The 18,826-nt window shown below is 40.4% G+C and overlaps 1 protein-coding gene across 2 annotated transcripts in view; it reads left to right on the top strand.

Moving 5' to 3' along the window:
* mtss1lb (MTSS I-BAR domain containing 2b) overlaps positions 1 to 18,826 on the top strand; it is a 97,657-nt gene that overhangs the window by 55,732 nt on the left and 23,099 nt on the right. For both annotated transcript variants that reach the window (XM_079241271.1, XM_079241270.1), the window contains exons 4-6: positions 12,402 to 12,486; positions 14,242 to 14,333; positions 15,096 to 15,170. In XM_079241271.1, coding sequence (XP_079097397.1) covers positions 12,402 to 12,486; positions 14,242 to 14,333; positions 15,096 to 15,170 — 252 coding nt within the window. The remainder of the gene's footprint in view (positions 1 to 12,401; positions 12,487 to 14,241; positions 14,334 to 15,095; positions 15,171 to 18,826) is intronic.

Raw genomic sequence — 18,826 nt, 5'->3', positions numbered from 1 at the left:
ATCTCCCAGCATCTTATTGTTGCTGCGTCAGAGGTGCTGCCGTCAGGGGAACAGATGGGCGGCCGCTACAGACGTCTGTAACCTTAGCAACTGCAGCCTCACCTGCTTAGGCATTGACTGTCCCTCCGTGATGCACCACCCAAGATACAAAAGCATCATCACCATTGACTCCATGTTATTTTTCCTCTTTCTTCAGTGGTCTCCTCTATTATTATGACTTGCTTCCTTTTTTTTTCCACCACCCATGTGTGTTGACCTCATGACTACCCTTTTAATCCATGTAAGTGCCAGTCAGTCAGTGGATATAAATCAGCAGCAATCTGCTAAAACACTCGGACTTCTAGTGAATATCACGTTACCTTCCCACTATAGAAAGAAAATGTCTTTATTTTTAATACTTTTAAATATTTTACAAAAACTAAACAAACAAAAAAAACAGTAGGATTGGAAAATAAGTGTTTACACTATTTGACTATTGCCAGAAAACAAAGTTTTAATAGGTGTAAAAAGAAAAGTGATACCCATCACCGTCCTACAAAGACAATGAAAACAAGAAAGTAAGAAAGAAAAAAAAAAAACAGAAATAAATCTCCTCCCTTTTCCCTGTGAATCTGTAGACATGTACAGAAACGTCTATAAAACATGACAAGTTTACAGATAACAATTATTATCAGCACATGTGTGAGTCATTTTGAAAGCTACTTTTATGCCTATAACTATATTAGACCGGAACCAGTCCATATTGATGAATGTGTCTTCAGCAGGTTTACACTTCACACACAATAAGGACTGGTGTTAAAACAAATTAAAATATCTTAGATAATGAGGTGTGTGACCTGTTTACCACTTTGAACTGGATTCAGCAGTGATGGTCACAAAGAAAGACTGAACTGATTATACAATCAATTCAGGTTCAGGTATGCTGAGAAAGAGACATGTTTAGATCCTTCTGCCATGCTTCTCTGACCTGTCAGGTTGAATCATCTTCTTGTTTTTAGAACACACACCACAGCGGCCGGTGACAGCCTGAACAGCAGTAGAGTGCAGCTTTCACCCTGTCTGGGGTCCTGCACTGCAGCCCTGCGGCTGTGGTGGGGGCCTTGGCATGTGTGTGGGGTGGTTCCTGTGGTGGCGCCTGCTGTGATCATGGGGGCCTGACTCTTGGTGTGGATGGGTCCCCAGAATATTGTTATATATTGTTTTCTCAAAAAAGCGTCATGCCAGATGTTTATTATTTTTAATTTTGTTAACATTTTTCTATTTACATTTTGTAAAGAAACATGACAAATTTGCTAATGTTTGGACTGAATATGGTGCAAGATTTGATGTGATGTGATGTGATGTGATCTGATACGATACGATATATATGATTTGCGTCCTCAGCTGAAGTTAATATTTTTTGTCAAAATCACATGTCAACCATATGATTTTGTTCCCTCCATCAAGCTCGAGGAAAACACGTTTATGAAATGATTTTAATGTCATCCCTTTACATCTATTTATTTTGCGTTGCCCCCTGCTGGGTATTAAAGAGAATGCAGTTAGCTTTCCTTTTCAGACCTGGAGGCAACTTCCATGTTTTATGTTTAGCCTTTATGATGTTTGGAACAGTCACATTACTATGATGGTTAAATTAAACTTAATGTTGTCGAGAGTTAACAAGTGTATTTCATGGTCTATGAAAGGGCTTCACATCATTAATCATACTCTCTGTGTCAGTGAAGGCACGTTTTCTTTGAAGGCAGCTTTTATGGTGGGATTGTTAACTTTGCCAGCCCAATGTTAAAATATAACTAATTTATACACACACACACACACACACACACACACACACATATATATATATATATATATATATATATATATATATATATATATATATATATATATATATATATATATATATATATATATATATATATATATGTATGTATGTATGTATATATTGTAAGCCAGGAAAGACACGAGCGGTGGAGTGAGTACCATTAACGAGGGGAGGCAGAGGCAGCCTGAAGGTGGTCCACGTCTTTTCTTTTTATTTTCTTTGTAAAGTGCCAAGTGCAATAAAGTGCATCAGAGAGTTAAAACCAGAAGATGGCTTCTCCAGCAGCCGAAGACAGAAGAAAAAACCTGATCTGTTCACGGCGCCTTAAATGCCGTCTGCTGAAATTGGATAAACCATAAAACTCTACAGGTGTAACACAAAACAACATTAACCATAAACTCATATTCAGACTCTCTAACGCCAAACCATAACCAAAACTAACAAAAAGAAAACCCCCAACCGAAATATACCCCCAAACAAAACCACGCAGATGATAACCAAAGACTAAATAATACTACATCCTAAAACCACCACCCCCCCGTCTCGTTCCTCCCCTTGGTCCAGCCCGGAACGTTCTCCAGCGGCGTCTGGTCCCCGGGAAATCTTTTGGCCAGACGCCGCCTCCCTGGACACAAGAGGACGACATAAATAAAAACAAAACCCGACATACACTCTCACCTACACTCCACACTTCGAACATTCACGCATGTGCCCCACACCTAAAAGAAAGTACCAATTTAAAAGATGTACACATATATTGCACTTATCCAATCATAACTGTCGTGTTGCCCCGCAGGACCGGCGGCCGCCATTACCGGAAGTGACGCCTCCCCGGCCGGACCTACGGGCAACAAACATCCCAACAAACAAATATATATATATATATATATATATATATATATATATATATATATATATATATATATATATATATATATATATATATATATTACTTATTATTACTTTGTTAAACTCTGGAATAAACAACACAATCTGTTGCATTAAAAGCATAAAACTGGTTTGATTTCTATCTCAGGTTACATTGTGATGCATAACTATTTAAGTTACTAGTTTTTTTTTAATCTAAATTGTTATAGTTTCATATCCATAACAACACAACAACTGCTTTATTCATAAGTATAACTAGCAAATTTTGTTGAGTTTTTAAACTCAGTCCTGAAAGGAATAAACAAATGTTAAGTTGTTGGTGAAAGACAGGTCAGCTGCCATTTTAGAAGATGTTAATGGTTGCTACTATTGCCCTTTTGGTGTATCTTTAAATGCAGCTCACACAGCAGATGCTTTCTAGGATAATGGTGATCTCCAGGTGAGGAGGATGGGCTAAAAATCCAGACAACCTTGCAGGAAAAGCAAGGCTGCAAAGGGTGCAGCTTCCCTACAAAGCATGGCCCGATGAAACTTTCGCAGAGGCGTTCAGATGACACAGTCTGACTCCAGATTCAGCAGATCGGTGTTGTGAATTCTGCAGCCATTTTTTCTGATTGCAGTTATTTAAATACTATTTACAACTTCCAGCTTAATAATGGAACACACCACAAGGCAAACACTGCCTTACACTGGTGTTTATAGGAAGATGGCAAAGAGTTCACGGTGATCCAGTGACCTCCTCGTTCAGCTCCGCAGTGTTAAAGTGCAGCCGACAGTCTGCAGACGTGATGTGATGCAATCATGTGAACACACAGCAGGACTGTTCTCAGCATCCATAACACAAAGTTAACTCTGTGGCTTCTGGCAACGTATTTGGTTTTCAATGTTGAGGATTTAGATATTCATTTTTATTAAAGGGACTTGGACTTTTGTCCTTCTCCCTGACAGCAGTGAAGGTCACGTTTCCTGGCAGCTCAGCTCACTTTTGACATGTTAGCAGCTTTGATACCAGATTCAGTAACTTTTAGGGGCCTCAGTGAGACTTTTTTATGCTTTATACCTTTTTGTCTGTATCATTATTCTTGACAGCGGCTGTCCTGAGTGAATTTCTGTGTGGAGTTTGTCAGATGACGTTCCCCCATCAGATCTGATGTCAAGTTGTAATTTGATCACCCACCTCCCAACCCATTTTTTTCCTATTGTTTTATCTCTTCCTCATTGAATTGAAACTTACATAAAACTTGCGATAATTTGATTGTGTGTGTGTGAGCCTTTGTGTGTCTGTTCATGTTGTAGTGTGTTGTCCCAGCAGAGGGAACCCAGATGCCCACTTTAGACTCTTTCCCATCAGCTGCAAACTAAAGCAGTACGTTTGGCCAGCTGCATGTCGCATCGCACAGCTAAATTACATCCAGAAGCTGGTGAATCCCTCTGCAAGATTGCAGATAATAGTTGCCATGGAAATACTTGGGTGGGATGGTCAGAGATGCCCCAGGCAGAGAAACCCAGAGAACGGTGCTAACATTAGAGAGCAGAGGAGGCTCAGGGATTTTTAGGGAAAGGCAACTATACACAACAATGTTAATAGTATGAGAGACTGGAACTTTAGTCCTAAACTGGCTGTAATTACTCCAGGATGGGATGTGTGTTCACACTGGTCTTTCCAAAGTTCTGAATGGAGCGCAGAACTATCGCTTTGAAGAGCAAAGAAATGTTTCAGAATTTCCTTTTATAAACTGTGGTAATCTGATAATAAAGTTATGCAATCATGGTATGTTTGCTGGTTTCTCTGTTCCTGTTCCCACCACTAAGCCCGCTTCCACAGAGAGGATACTCTGCGTGTGTGTGTGTGTGTGTGTGTGTGTGTGCTCTTGCAGTGCAGTTCAGACATTAGTTTCCGTGGCAGCAGACAATTTGACCTCGGCAATAAACATTCTGATTCCCACCTTAGCAACAGGCCAGGAGCTGCGCTGTCATGGAAACCGTAACAAACCTGACAGTTAAGGCTGTTGCTAGGCGACAAGGACTAGGAGAGTTGCCTGGTGGGACAGTAACTGGTTTGAAACAGGAGGGATTATGTTTTACATGCTGGTATTTATATCATTCAGTTGTTTTCCCAAAATTCCCTCTTCCCTCAACATGTTGGTCTTTCTTTTTTGTTCCTACACAGATGGCTTAGACTACAAAGAAATAGTTGACACTAAGCGATGATATGTTGCTGTTTAAAAACATTGGATGTTAGATTTAGCTGAAGTTTTACAAAAATCATTTTTGACTTGAATGAAAGTTGAAGGCTTGTGTTCAGTCCTGTGTGGTTGGGATCCTTTCATGGTATTCACTGCAGCGATGAGAAGAAAACAGGAAAGGGAGAGTCACAGAAAGCGGAAGGAAATAGCCATCTTTCCCAAAAGGGGAAAAACTGCCTTTAAAGGTCTTTGACATGTAAAATAGCTGCACTGTTTTAAATTCTGTTGCAATCCAACCATCAGCCACTAACATAGTTAAATTACCGTAGTTGCTTCCTGGTTTACACGACTGTCTAGGAGATATGTTTAGATTTTGCCTTTAGCTTCTTATTCCTCATGTCACTGTCATGGCTGCTCGTAAGAAACACTTTATAATCTGCAAAACAGTAAAACAACCATTCATTGATTTAAAGGATTACTGATTATTTGAGTAATTTGAAGAGGCTGCAGAAACAATAGTTTTCCTCATTTTTATCCAGAAGCAACTGATCCATCATGTTGACATTTAGTATATTCAGGAAACCTCAGTTTAACATCTAAATTCCTCACGAAACAGTTTTACATGTTTCCTATGTGTTTGACCACTGAATTTATCAACTAATGAAATGAGTGTTTATTTCGTGCTGGAAGAGGGGGTTAATTAGTAGTTGTAACACATCTGGTGTCACGTGACCCATTAGAACCTGATTCTTCAGGAATCTTGGTTCCTCTTGTGGTTCCACTGTTATTTATCACTTTTGTCTTACCTACCACTTTGGTTAGATATTAAATAACTAAATTAGCAGTCGGATGTTGACGCATTAATTACAATGAATTAATTACAGAAAAATTAACATGTTAAAAAAACAACACATTAAATGTTTGTCACCGATAACACTGATCAACACGGAAGACTTCTGCTAAAAACATATAGTTTTATAGTTAGTAATATTTCAGACCTCTCTAGTGACTGTTTTTAAAGAAAAAGCAACTAACAACAAGTTTTCTGGCCTTATTGAAGACTTTTGGTAAGTAACGTGGAAGGAAGTAAGGTTTCAGAGTAGATCTGCTGCTCCTCCACATCCAGCGGAGCCTCATGCAGTTTGTTTGTTTGTTTATTAAAGATCCCAATTAGCTTTTGCGTAGCATCAGCTATTCTTCCTGGGGTCCAGATAACATACAAAGTGAAAATACAAAAATATATATTCACATTACTCAACAAATACACATAACCCATCATAACACACTTGACCATAATACATACCGATACACACGTATCTACCTTTACACATATATGTTCACATACACACATACTTACATATAACCAGACATACATATACACATAAACACAAGGCACACTCATTTTAGATTCTTTGTAAATATAATACAATATACAACACAAAAGAAAAAAGAAAGTAAAGTAGAAAATACCATCAAAAGCCCATGAGTCCTTTTCTCACACAGTGACTCGGGCATCTGGTTTGGATGCCTCCTGTGCATCCATGGAGACATCCCACCAGGAAGAGGACCTAGGGAAGATTCAGAACACACTTAAAGGATTTCGTGTCTTGCCTGAAATGGGAAAAGCTCAGGATTCCAACAGTGAACTGGAAGAAGTCCCTGGAGGAAATGATGTCTGGGCCTGTCTGCCTAAGCACCTGCCCAGGGATGCAACCTTGGATAAGAAAATGGATGAATAAAACACTGGCTAACGCAAGAAAATAAAGTACTACATGACTAGCTTAAGGGGGAAACAAAAACATCAGTAGGCCTATGTCATGTGGTGACAAGAAGAAATGTGAAATGTGAAGCTAACCACAGCTCACACATCACACTTCTACTTATACACGACTCACACCACACTTATTAGCATCAAATCAATGTGTCTTTCAGTTCCAGGAAAATGCTGAAGCAAGAGAGTGTGTTCCAGCAGCAAACTAAGTTCGACTCGCATGCCTACACACAGTAGCGCTAGATGTAAATAGTGTGTGTTCTCATCTAATTGTTGATCTCCTACGGAGTCTGAGAGGTCTAGTAATAACAGGCAAACAGGAAGACAACTATCATAAATGCAGTGATCAAGCAATCACACACACACACACACACACGACACACACAGAGTTGGCTGGAACTGCAGTCCCACGGCTCTCCCTTCGGCAGTGAGCTCATTAAAATGTGCAAAGTGACCCCTCTCGTCCTCGTGCTCTCTCATCGCTCCTCCAACTCTTCCTCTTCGTTCTTTCCCACATCATCCTTTTCATTTGATGAGAAAAAAAATCACACACACTCACCTCTCACTGGTCTCGTTCTCCTCATGTCACTGTGTAGATCCACTTGGGATCACAGCAGATCACGTTGCGAGCACACAAAGATTAGAGATAATTCTGCAATTGTCCGACTGCTTGGCATGCATGAGGAATACTTCTATATCCTTAGCATGTTTGTGTGTACGAATGTGTGTTTGGGGAGGGTGGTTCTGCTTTAATGAATGGTTGCCGGGTAGAACAGGAGGCTAGAGGGAAGAATTTGTTAATTATGAATGGAGGGTTTCTCTTTGGGTGAGAGCAACACACAGTTTAAGTGGGTGTGTGTGTGTGTGTGTGTGTGTGTGATGGTTGGCATGTGTCGGTGTACGTCTGTGAGGTAACTTCACTGAGGAAACATCTCACTGATTTATCAACCCTCTGATTGGTTCTGCACATCAGCTGCTTCTGAAAGTAAATGAACATTATTGATGATTTTGAGCTGCCTATGAGCATCGCTGTCGTGGTTTATCAGTAAAGGATTGCTGTTCCATAGCGTGTCCTTGTCGTGTTAATACAGGCTCGGACAGTAAGTACATCGGAGGATAGGTGAACATGTGAAGAGTAAAAATATGGTCCCTGATGATGATGCATTGTAAAAAGACTGTATTGTAGCTCTGACCATGTGGTTTTTCTGATCCGTAGCTGCTAGTTATGTTTTCCTCCGGAGCCCTTCTGGTGATATTGAAAGAAAATGTAGATTATTGTGTGGCCATGGATCACTATAGCATGGGAATTAAACAATTAAGTCATGGCCAAGTCTTACTTATACACTGACAACTTGCGCAATTTTGTTGTTCAAGTTTGGTTTTGTTTTAAACTAATAAAAGGCCCATTTCAGCTGCTTTACGTACGTAAACAGGGATGCCCACTTCAAACATTGTCATACGTTGCCACCTACATACTTCTATACATAAAAAAAAAAAAAAAAAAGTTGCCATAGTAGTTTAGTCAGTTCGTCCAGTAGGGGGCAGTGCTGAGTTTAAAGCGCTTGAAGCACTTGAAAACAGTAAATTACACACTTAACTGACACAGGAGATGGACAAAACTTTCTTTCTGCACATTCATCTTCTGCATCAAGCATAAATGGGCCTTTGAACACATAAATGATGCCTCTTTCACAAATGACAACACTGTGCTTGTTCACAAGAGATAGCAGGATCACATCAAACTATTTTGTTCTTGAAAATTTTGGGTATTTTGAGCAGAACATATTCCTCTCAGGTTTCTATCGATGAGGCAAACGGTTGCCTGCTTTTGTGGGACTTGTGGTTTTTAGGAATCATAAAGTGGTTTGGTACCTGATGTCCCATCATTGTTGCTTTGCAGCAAATGATTCAGTTAAGTGAACCCAGTTTATTATGTGTCATTGCAAGGTAAAATAAATCAAAATGAAGACCAATGGATTCATGTTACATGTGTGCTTTAGCCAAAAATTCCAAATATCGCTTGCATATTAGTAATTTGGCGCTACAATGTGGTTTTTAGTATTGTGCGACCATGGTGTGATCTATATTTTATCAATGTGACCGCTTGGACACTTGGATTTTACTTTTCTTATTATAAGTTAACATTAATTCTTCAAATTTAAATGAAGACTTAAAGATTTTAATTTAAAAAAAAAAACAAACAAACAAAAAAAAAACACCTGATAACTGCATTAGCGGATTAATACCATAGACTGTATATAAAGGATAGGCGGAGCATCTGTGACGTCACTCATAGGTTTCTGAACAGCTGATTTGAAGCTCAGTGGGCAGTTCCTACCATCGCCGTCTTGGCAGGGGCATGCGTGTCCTCTCGCCCGGAGCATACAAATATTAGCAAAGAGGTGGAGCTGAGAAGTGGGCTGTAAGCGTCCTGGTGGATGTTTGACATTGAGCAAACTCTGTGCTGCCTTAAGAGCTAACCAAGCTAGTAGAGATAACAAGAGCTAACCAGCTAACGGAAGTAAGCGGCCTAAAGCTAACACACCCCACCTAATTTTGCTTTTTGAAACCATGCATGAAGAACATTGTGATTGACAACTGTCTGTGTTGTCAACAAAAATGATAAACTAGGCTGGTACTCTCCAGGACCACATACACTTTGTCATTAGAGGATTGCTCAGCTTTGCATATGCTCTGTCACTTTTGCCAGTTTCAAGGCTTGCAAAGCCATAATTTTCTGCAGTTGAAAACACACAATTCAAACTTAGCTCCTCCTACCAGACAACTCCAGCAGTTGTGTTGAAGCACTGTGGTTACAAGGCTGCAGCACTAGTTGCAGGACAAAGCAGCAAATCAGAGAAATATGACCTTATTTCCCTACGGAGTCGCAGTGTTTGAGATGTAACTCATATTAGAAGCAATTGATCTCTGCAGACTTTCAAACAAAGTATTTTGTCTTGCAGTGGCTTTGCCAAGCAGATCTGTGACCTCAATCGCTTTTCATTCAGTCATGCATGAGCGACAAACACACAGACAGCCGAGTGGACGAAATATACGTAGCAAAGACGCCGGCTAGGATCTAAGTGGCAGATAACCATGTTTAATGTTTACACTTTGCAAAATTAAACTGAAAACCTAAACATTTTGAACAGTTTCTTGGTTAGCTGCTAATTTCAACAAAAATTTAAAATACATAAATAACCAAAACAGAAAAACTGTAAAGCAAACTGGCTTCAATACTGTCAGGCTTTCATGTGGAACATAATGTCACAATAAACTGCACCATGACTAAGGGGTTTATGCTAATCAGACCAAATCCTTTACATTAACTCCTGAAAATGAATTAGCCTGCAGTTTTTTCTTTTTTTGCGTTTTCTCTCATAGTAAGAAGACCTCATCTAACATGGTTTTATTAAGATTCATTATACTCATTTTTCACATAGGTAATATATGCTGCAGATATGCCTATTATTTTTTAGGTTAAGAGCTACATATGGAAATAAGTGAAGCAAAGAATCGAGTGGGTTAAATGAAAGTCGGACACATGCTAAAGCCAGTACTTTCATATTTAACTGCAGTGTTCAGCTAATGTGGACCCACTTCACCGGGGGGCTCTACCTGCTCAGTCTGCAGGGTCGCCCAGGATGCCTGGCATTCCTGCACTGCAGCCGTATGGCTGTCGTTGGGACCCTGGCCTGATGGTTTCTGCGGTGTGTGTCTGTTTGTGTGTGTGTGTGTAAATAAAAGGAATATTTTTAAATGGCCTGTTCTATTTTAATATACATAAATAGTTTTTACTGTGGTTTGCTCTGTGGCACAAAAACTGCTTTATAAATAAATTTTATTTCATTTGTCTCTTTTGTTCCGTTTTCGAGATGTTTTTAAGAGAAAATTTCTTTTGATGGGACTCATAGAAAGATGTGAATATAAGATGTCCAAACTTCTGTTTTTGCCTGTTTTTATCTGTCGGTTTCTTTTTTTCTGCAAATACTTCTGGGTCCATTTCTGCGATTTTTTTTTTTTTCCTGAGAATGTTCTCGGTAAAAATTAGATTCCATTAAGTTCTAGGTGTGATGTGGAAAGAATTGTTGATAAAGAAATTATTAAAAGAATTCTGCACAATACGGGTTTAAAAGGGCTTCACGAGGCAGCGCTCTCCACTTGCTTTTCTAGTTTGGAATAATTTACTGAATAAATATGCTGAAATTAATTTCTAGTTTAACCTTTAATGCTTACACTAAGAAAAAAAACAATGAATGAAGTTTCTTTTTGCTTTTTTATTACAATAACTGTAGTATTGGATGAGATAACAGTCGTATTATTTTACTCTTCATTTTACTTTAAATCATGTTTTTGTTTTACAAAACATTTTTTATTAGATTCTGTTTAAAGAGCTGAAATTTAGAGGCAGATTTTACAAACATTTGTTAATAAACTAACTTTTTTTTTTAAACAAAAGAAACTGAAAAATTACACAAAAATTGCTGTTGCTGTTTTGTTAAATTAAACCAAAAGCAAAAAGTTCCTGCTGCCTATATTTCAATGATCCTTTATGTTTAAATTGTTTGTAGTGTAATTAGGATCTAATGTATAAAAAGTTAATATGTTAAACGAGGTGATATGAACGGTTCACATGAGGTTAATGAAACGGTTTGACTCAGACGTAACAGAGCCGTGAGCTGAACTATTAACTACCATCATGTTGACTTATGTCAGAAGATGATTTCTTTGTTTTACAACATTTAAAATACAGATGAAGCATGTTGAAACACCACAACTTTGCTGATGTAAGGTCATGAAAAATACATTCTGACCAATAAATCATTTCAAGACTCAAACTCCTCGACAGCATTGAAAGCAGTGAGGGGAAAACTGTGGCTGCTGTGCAAGAAAGAAAGTTTCTATTTTAGCATTTCATCCTAATCATTCAGAAACTATCAAGACATTTACTTTCCAATCGAAGGATTTTCGATGTGGATGATAATATTATTCTAATACGTTTGGAACAAAGTCCCTTTTCTCTGCTTATTTTCTGCATTTTTCTACTTAATCCTTTATGATAAACAGAAAATCCCACTTAACTGCAGTTAAATCAGAATTTTCCAGTTTAGCTTCAGTAGGAGGTCTCATTAATGAAATCTCCTCACACTGGATTCTGATTGAGCCTCACTTCTCCTCATACAGCTTCAAAACAAAGCAGTTTTTGTGTGTCGATTGTCCACCTGTGCAGCAGAGCCAGTCGCTCGCTGTCTGAAAGTGTGTGCTGTTGCTTAAACTGATCTTAACTCTGGGGTCAGATTTTTCCACATGGACCTGCTGCCTTAAAATAGCCTGGTGTTTACAGTTCCAGGTTAGCTGCTCATGAAACTGGGTCTCTGAGCCACCGCCTGTCACACGAACACTCTCACAAGACAAGACTTTATTTGGATGAACTCGAGAGTGTGTGTAGCATCTCAGAGAGTCAGATTGCTGTCTTGTGTAAATACTGGCTAAATGTGAGGGAAAACAAAAGCTCTGGTAGTTGCTCATCTGTTTGAGGGGGCCAATGTTTTCACTAGCCTTCACTTTACACAGGACACTAATGGCTTTAAAGTAAATACTGACTTGTGATCTGTGGGACAAAAAAAGAGCCTTTTGTGGTAAATGTGCAGGGAGAGGCTATTTTAGCATCTATGTGTGTGTGTGTGTGTTTGTGTGTAACAGTCTGATCGTGGCTGTGTTTGGTTTCCAGGAGCAACCAGAGACATTGGTTCAGCCCTGACCAGGATGTGCATGAGGCACCGCAGCATTGAGGCCAAACTTCGCCAGTTCACCAAGTAAGATACATTTTTCTTATTGTTTCCATTCTTCACCTTCTTCTATATCTGCACTCACTTCAGCTCTGAATGAACCAAAACTGTTGCACTGATCAACAAGGCTATGATATGGTGCTACTCTCACATCTCCAGGATGGATGCCATTAAATGTGTTGCTCATCCAGTCTGTTTATATGACTGTAATTGAATACAGCTCCTGGTATGCAGCATGGACCCGTCTGGAAACCTCAACAAGAGCCTCCTACCAACCACTGTCTTCCTTGTTCCTCGTCCTCCATACTTACTGATGACTTTTCCACTACAAAAACAATTACACTGATGATCATGACAATGATTTGTGACCGTGGTTTTGCATACTTGTGGGCAGGGAGGAGGGCAGCATTGAATATAGTAAAATTAAAAAGTGAGTTAGTATGTAGCTGGCACTGGAAGAGGATAATGCATCTTCTGTGCCTCGTGTTCAGATGGACTTGGAGGTTAGAATGTCAGAGGTCTCTTTTGGTGCTTTAACTCCAGCCTTTTTGTTTCTAGTCTCGGAAAGTCTGCTTCATTTGGAACATTGTTCATGTGCAGAAAACTTGATTCAGATCAAAGATGTAGGGTTATTCTGCCTACAGATGCTGTGTGGGTCCAGTTCCACGGGACCAAATACAGGAAGCAGATGTGGAACGAGGCTGGAAAAATTCTGGTAGAAATATGATCAACCACGAGGATCCGTGTTTTGCTCTACAGTGGTAGAAGCAGAAGCTGTCCTGCATTGATCAATAGATAAGCCAGTTCTCTTCATTGTGTGTCTTGTTTTCTTCTTCGGTAATTCTTAACACAGCGCCCCCCTCAGGCGGGGAGTGGAATGCAATGTACTGCAGTTCGACCGCAGACTAGGTCGAGAAGAATGGTGAACTCCCCAGCTGAATGCTGGAACCACTTAAACTGGTTTAAAGCTGTTCAGATCATCGTTAAACAACTGGGAGAATAATGGAGATCCATCATGTTTCAGGTAGAAATATGATCTTTAAACAAATCTTGAAATAATCACTTATCACTTAAATCACTTAATTCTTTAGCCGCCAAAGCTGTAAAATTGCGTCAAGCACAAGGCCAGAGAATCTAAACCAGTTTCCATCATCCACCACTAGATGGCAGACATGTGAATCCGACATCGCGCTTGTCCGCGGTCAGCCATCGACTGCTGCCAACTTGTTGTCTCTGCTAGCCATCAAATAGTGCTGAGTCAGGAAAGCTAAGACTTTCACCCCTCCATGTTTCAGCTCTTCTTCTAGAGCTGATGTCTGCAACTTCATTTAAAGGCAGCTGCCAATCAAAAATACCACAATAAAACATGTTTATTTTATTGCATGAAAAAACCTTAAATATAGACAACTTTAGTTTGCTTTGTCTTTGTGAGAAAAAATTGCATTTGAAGATACGTATTTGAAGTTATGAAAGTAAAAGCTATGACAGATTTATTTACGCTTCCTGACTTTTTAGTTGGGCGCATGTTGTGTGTGTTAAACAGGAGGAGGAGGCATTTACGGCTCGCAGGCAGCCAATCATTGCCTGTCACCATCAACAGTTTTTGGCTTCACTTTCCTTTCATCTCTCTGTCATCCATCTTTTATGCAGCCCATGGTTCATACTTGTCACAACAAGGTGAAGTTTGTCCGATTGGGAATATGTTTCCTTTCTCTCTGTGTTGTTGGCGTTCTGACTGACCTTCCTCATAACAAACGAACTTCTGTCTCGTTTCTCCTGCAGTGCTTTGATGGAGAGCCTGATCACCCCTCTCCAGGACAAGATTGAAGACTGGAAGAAGACAGCCAATCAGTTGGATAAGGATCATGCCAAAGGTAGACGTGCATCACGCGTCCAGATGCTTAATAAGAAACATCAGGATGACCAAGTTCCAGCAGCACATGCTCTCTGCTGCAGTCGCTCTTCTGCAGGCTGCTGAGGAGATACGTAGGAGGGAAAAGACGAGGCTTTTCTAGTTCTACCATAAAACAAAACGCACAGGGGGGTTATATCAGCTCTTTAAGTTCGTTACACCACGAATGTCTTCAAATAGTAAGACATAGTTTACACATGTCAGGCGTAATTGCAACAGGAAGAGTTATGAAGGAACTGCAGATCTTCACAGTGCAACCTGCCGGGAATGTGCACCTGCAAGGATGTGATGCCACTGCAGACAAGTCACGGTGCTCCTCTCTGTCTTCCTTTATTTATTTATTTTTGTCAGATAAAGAAACAACTGTTGTAAATAGTATAAATAAAATGGTAAAAATAGTCTACCGATGCCTTAATTCACCTGTTTCTCAATTACAAAGGTCAAAACTATCATTCACCTTATTTTTACCCTCTAACTGATTAAAGGAAAATGTGCTTAGTCATGTTTACATACATGGCAGCATTGCATGAACAATCCCATTGCTTCCCTGTTAATGGAAGTTTGATGTGAAACCAGCATCGTTTTCAGTGTTCATCAGGATTCCCAGTCAGGTGAAATCCGTTTCCACCACCTGAGGACCTTCCTGAAGTCGTTTTATTTTAAATGCGGGATATGCATGACCATACATTCCTCTTTAAAGCATTTCTGTTCATCCTCTTTTAAGAGTACAAGAGGTCACGCCATGAGATCAAGAAGAAGTCATCTGACACAATGAAACTGCAGAAGAAGGCTCGTAAAGGTAAGACACAGCAGCGTAGCGGTCTTCATGCTCCCACTCGGATCAGTTTTATCATTTGGTGCATGTTACAGCTGCAGATGGATACATTTGCATCCCGTTGATTTCTACCCGTGTTATTTTATGCTCTTGCATAAGATCGTTAATATTTATGCTTTCTGACTTCATACAGCAGTAGATATCTCAGATAAACTGACAAACTGATGTATTTAGACTGGAGATGAAATGTCTTGTTGGGTTACTCCGCCATCTAGTGGCGGCTTAGAAAATTGCAGCTCTTTCCTCATTTGTTCAGTTATTTCGCCCAGTGAAGCAACAACCAATAAAAGTAGTTTTCATTCTCAATCACATTCCACTCAGTTGCTGGGCAGATAAACACATAACCCCAATGTATACATTTTGAAATGAATTTTACTCATATTTTGCAGAACCATTAAGGACGTTTCTTGATTTGTTTTTAGAATATTTCTGAACAGACTGAAAGTACTGGTGAAGTAACAGGTGTTTCTATAGCTTAAAGAGTTTCAAAGCAGTCTAAACCGGCTGGCATCTTGGTAGCAACAACCTGACGTTCAGCCTTTTTTCCTCACATGAGAGGCTCTTCCCATGAAGTGGATGATGACAGTCGTGTCAGTTTGCTCAGAAAACCAACGTCATCATCATGGAGCATCTAGGAAATTTCAGCTTTCAGTGGGAAACAAACGTCTGAGAAATGCTGATTTATTGACTGTAGAAAACGGGCAAATAAATAAGCTTGTTTCTGTCTTTGAGCTGTTGTTGGAAGCAGCGAGCTAATGCTCTGCTAATGGAATCTTTTAACACACATGTTGCTTTAGTGAGGGTTGGTAAGTTACCTGTCTACCCAACAGGCAGGTATGTGATGAGAGACCTCCCCAGAAAGACCAGTCTTACACCCAGTCTGCTTAGAGACCACCCAGCATCAGAGTTTAAAGTCTTACAGTGGGTGGAAAATTATTACAGGTTGCAGAATAAAATCAGAACACCTATAATATGACTGTATTTTCTTGTTGGACTGAAGACCAGTGTTTGCATGAGGTGCAGCTTATATTTAAACATTTAAAGGCTCCGTGCAGACACCTGTACCATGGAAGAAAACATCATTTCGTTTGTCTGATGTAGTTTGGGATCTTATATAAAACAGTGGTGATGCAGGAAATGTCAGTTACTATGACAACAAGAAGAAAGGAAACAGCAGAGTCATTGCTTTGTGGCTGTGTTTGTAAATGTCCGGTGAGTCCCGTCACAGCTGATGCTTGGTGGAATTATTCCTTCATGCTCAGCTTTTGGTTGTCGCAGCGTTATTTTGCTCTAACGTCTGGCACTGTGGCTGTCTTGTGATGGCTTCCTTGTACTAACCTTAACCTTAAGTTCTGCTATTTCTGCTCTCTCCCCCTTCCTCCCTCTGTCTCCTCCTTTTTCTTTTCTTTGTTTTTTGCCTTCGTTTTGCCGTCTCCTGCTCCGCCCCTCTCTCCCTGTGGCATTTGTCTGCCTGTAATAGAGATGCAGGGTAAGTATCGGCCTGTCGCTCGCCCCTGCTCCGCTGCACCTCTCTCGCTCACATTCCCAACCGCAACCTGCAGACAGGGATTACACCATTTCAGGGGTTCACCAGGAATAAAACAGTGATGAAACAAGGAGAACAGCAGTAACTAGTTTGTGGTAATCTGATGTAATAAAGTAAGGACACCACTAATTTGAGGTAAAAGGAAATAAAGTTGTTTTCCTTCACAGCAGGAGTCCACCAGATCATTAACAAAGCTTGTGATTATTTATCCAAACGCATCATCAGCTGTATGATCCGATGAAACCTTACAGTCAGTCCGATTCCTCATTCTCACTTGGTTCATATTAAATCACAACTCTATAAACTCAACGGCCACATTTTCTACTGTGCTCGTACCGGATTTCACGCTCTTTTATCTTCAGAACTGCTTTCATTCTTAGATTCAGGAAGGTGTTGGAAACACTCCTCAGAGATTTTGTTCCATATTGCCGTAAAGCATCAATGCTGCTGCAGCCCAGAGGAGGATTGTTCTGTGAGGGCCGGTCTCAAGCCCGGATAAATGCAGAGGGTTGCGTCAGGAAGGGCATCCGGCGTAAAACAGGTGCCAATTCGCCGAGCGATGATTCGCTGTGGCGACCCCTTCAAAGGGACGAGCCGAAAACAACATTGACGTAAAGCATCACACAGTCGCTGCAGATTTGTCGGCTGCACGTTCATGATGAGGTGCTGACAAGTCCAAAGTGGAGCAAGAAAACATCCTTTGCACCATGTTACCACAGGATGGATCCATGATGTTTCCAGCAGATTCTGATCCTACCATGTGAACGTGGAGCTGAACTGGAGACTCATCAGACCAGCAACGTTTCTCCATCTTCTATTGTCCAGTTCTGGTGATTCTGTGTGAATTGTAGCCTCAGTTTCCTGTTCTTACTGACAGGAGGGAACCCGCTGTGGTCTTCTGCTGCTGGAGACCATCTGCTTCCAGGCTGGACGTGTTCAATTCAATTCATTTCAGCTTTATTTGTACAGCGCCACTTCGCAACAATGTTCTCACATGACACTTTACATACACATCACTTCAAGCCAATTCATACATATCCTATAATAGAAACCAACTGATTGCATCGAGTCATGACTTGGATCCAATCCTCCATCCTGAGCTGCACGTGGCGACAGTGGGAAGGAAAAAACTCCCCTTTAACAGGAAGAAAACCGCCGGCAGAACCCGGCTCAGGGAGGGCAGCCATCTGCCTCCACTGGTTGGGGTGGAGACGACAGGAAAGACAGATCAACATGTACAACTGCACTTATTCAGGAAGACCTGCGGAAAAAAGGAGAAATAAGTTAGAGACGGCAATATTGTTGTGTGTTCAGAGATGATGTTCTGCATCTTGGTTGAACCAGAGTGCCCCTTCTCCTCTGGCCTCTGACAGGAACTGCTGCTAACTGGAAAACTCTGTAAACTCTACGGATGGTTGTAGTTATAGTGTCTGAAACACGGAGCCCAACAACATGCAACATTCAGAGTCACTCAGAGTTTCCTCATTCTGACGCCCAGATCGAACGTCTCCACCGTGTCTCCGTGACGAGACGCAGTGAGCTGCTGCCATGTGATTGGATCGTTCCAGGTTTGCATTAAAAAGCAGTTGAATAGGTGAACATGATAAAGTGGCTGGTGGTTTTTTTTAATCAAATCTTTCATAAAACTCGTATTTTCATGACTGACTAAAAGTTCAGAGTGGTGGCTAAATGAGTTTATTTTAACCGGAGTGTGTGTGAGGAGCGGACGATGAAGTTATGAAACGATTCAAGTGTTTCGTTCCTGTAAAAATATAAATGTTCTTCTCTGGTACCTGCAGCAAAAATGCAACGTGAAATTAATCATCTTACCACAAACTAGTGGAAACACGTTGGACCTGTTATATTTTGGCTTCAGTTCAGAGTTTAGGCGAAAAAATCCTCCAATCTCACTACTAATATTCATCATCTTGCAGAGAAAGACGACAAATTTATGAGAACAAAGCTTTTGTTGTTTCTAATCCCTGACTGGAGATCGTGTTTTTCTCCTCTCGCACCACAACCCTCTGCAAAGGCTGACGTCTCACCCCTCAGGTTTAAAGTTAACATGATGTAT

Source organism: Telmatherina bonti, assembly GCF_933228915.1.
Source record: "Telmatherina bonti genome assembly, chromosome: 1".
NCBI classification, from domain to species: Eukaryota; Metazoa; Chordata; class Actinopteri; order Atheriniformes; family Telmatherinidae; genus Telmatherina; species Telmatherina bonti.
This window is presented reverse-complemented; position numbering and strand designations above follow the sequence as displayed.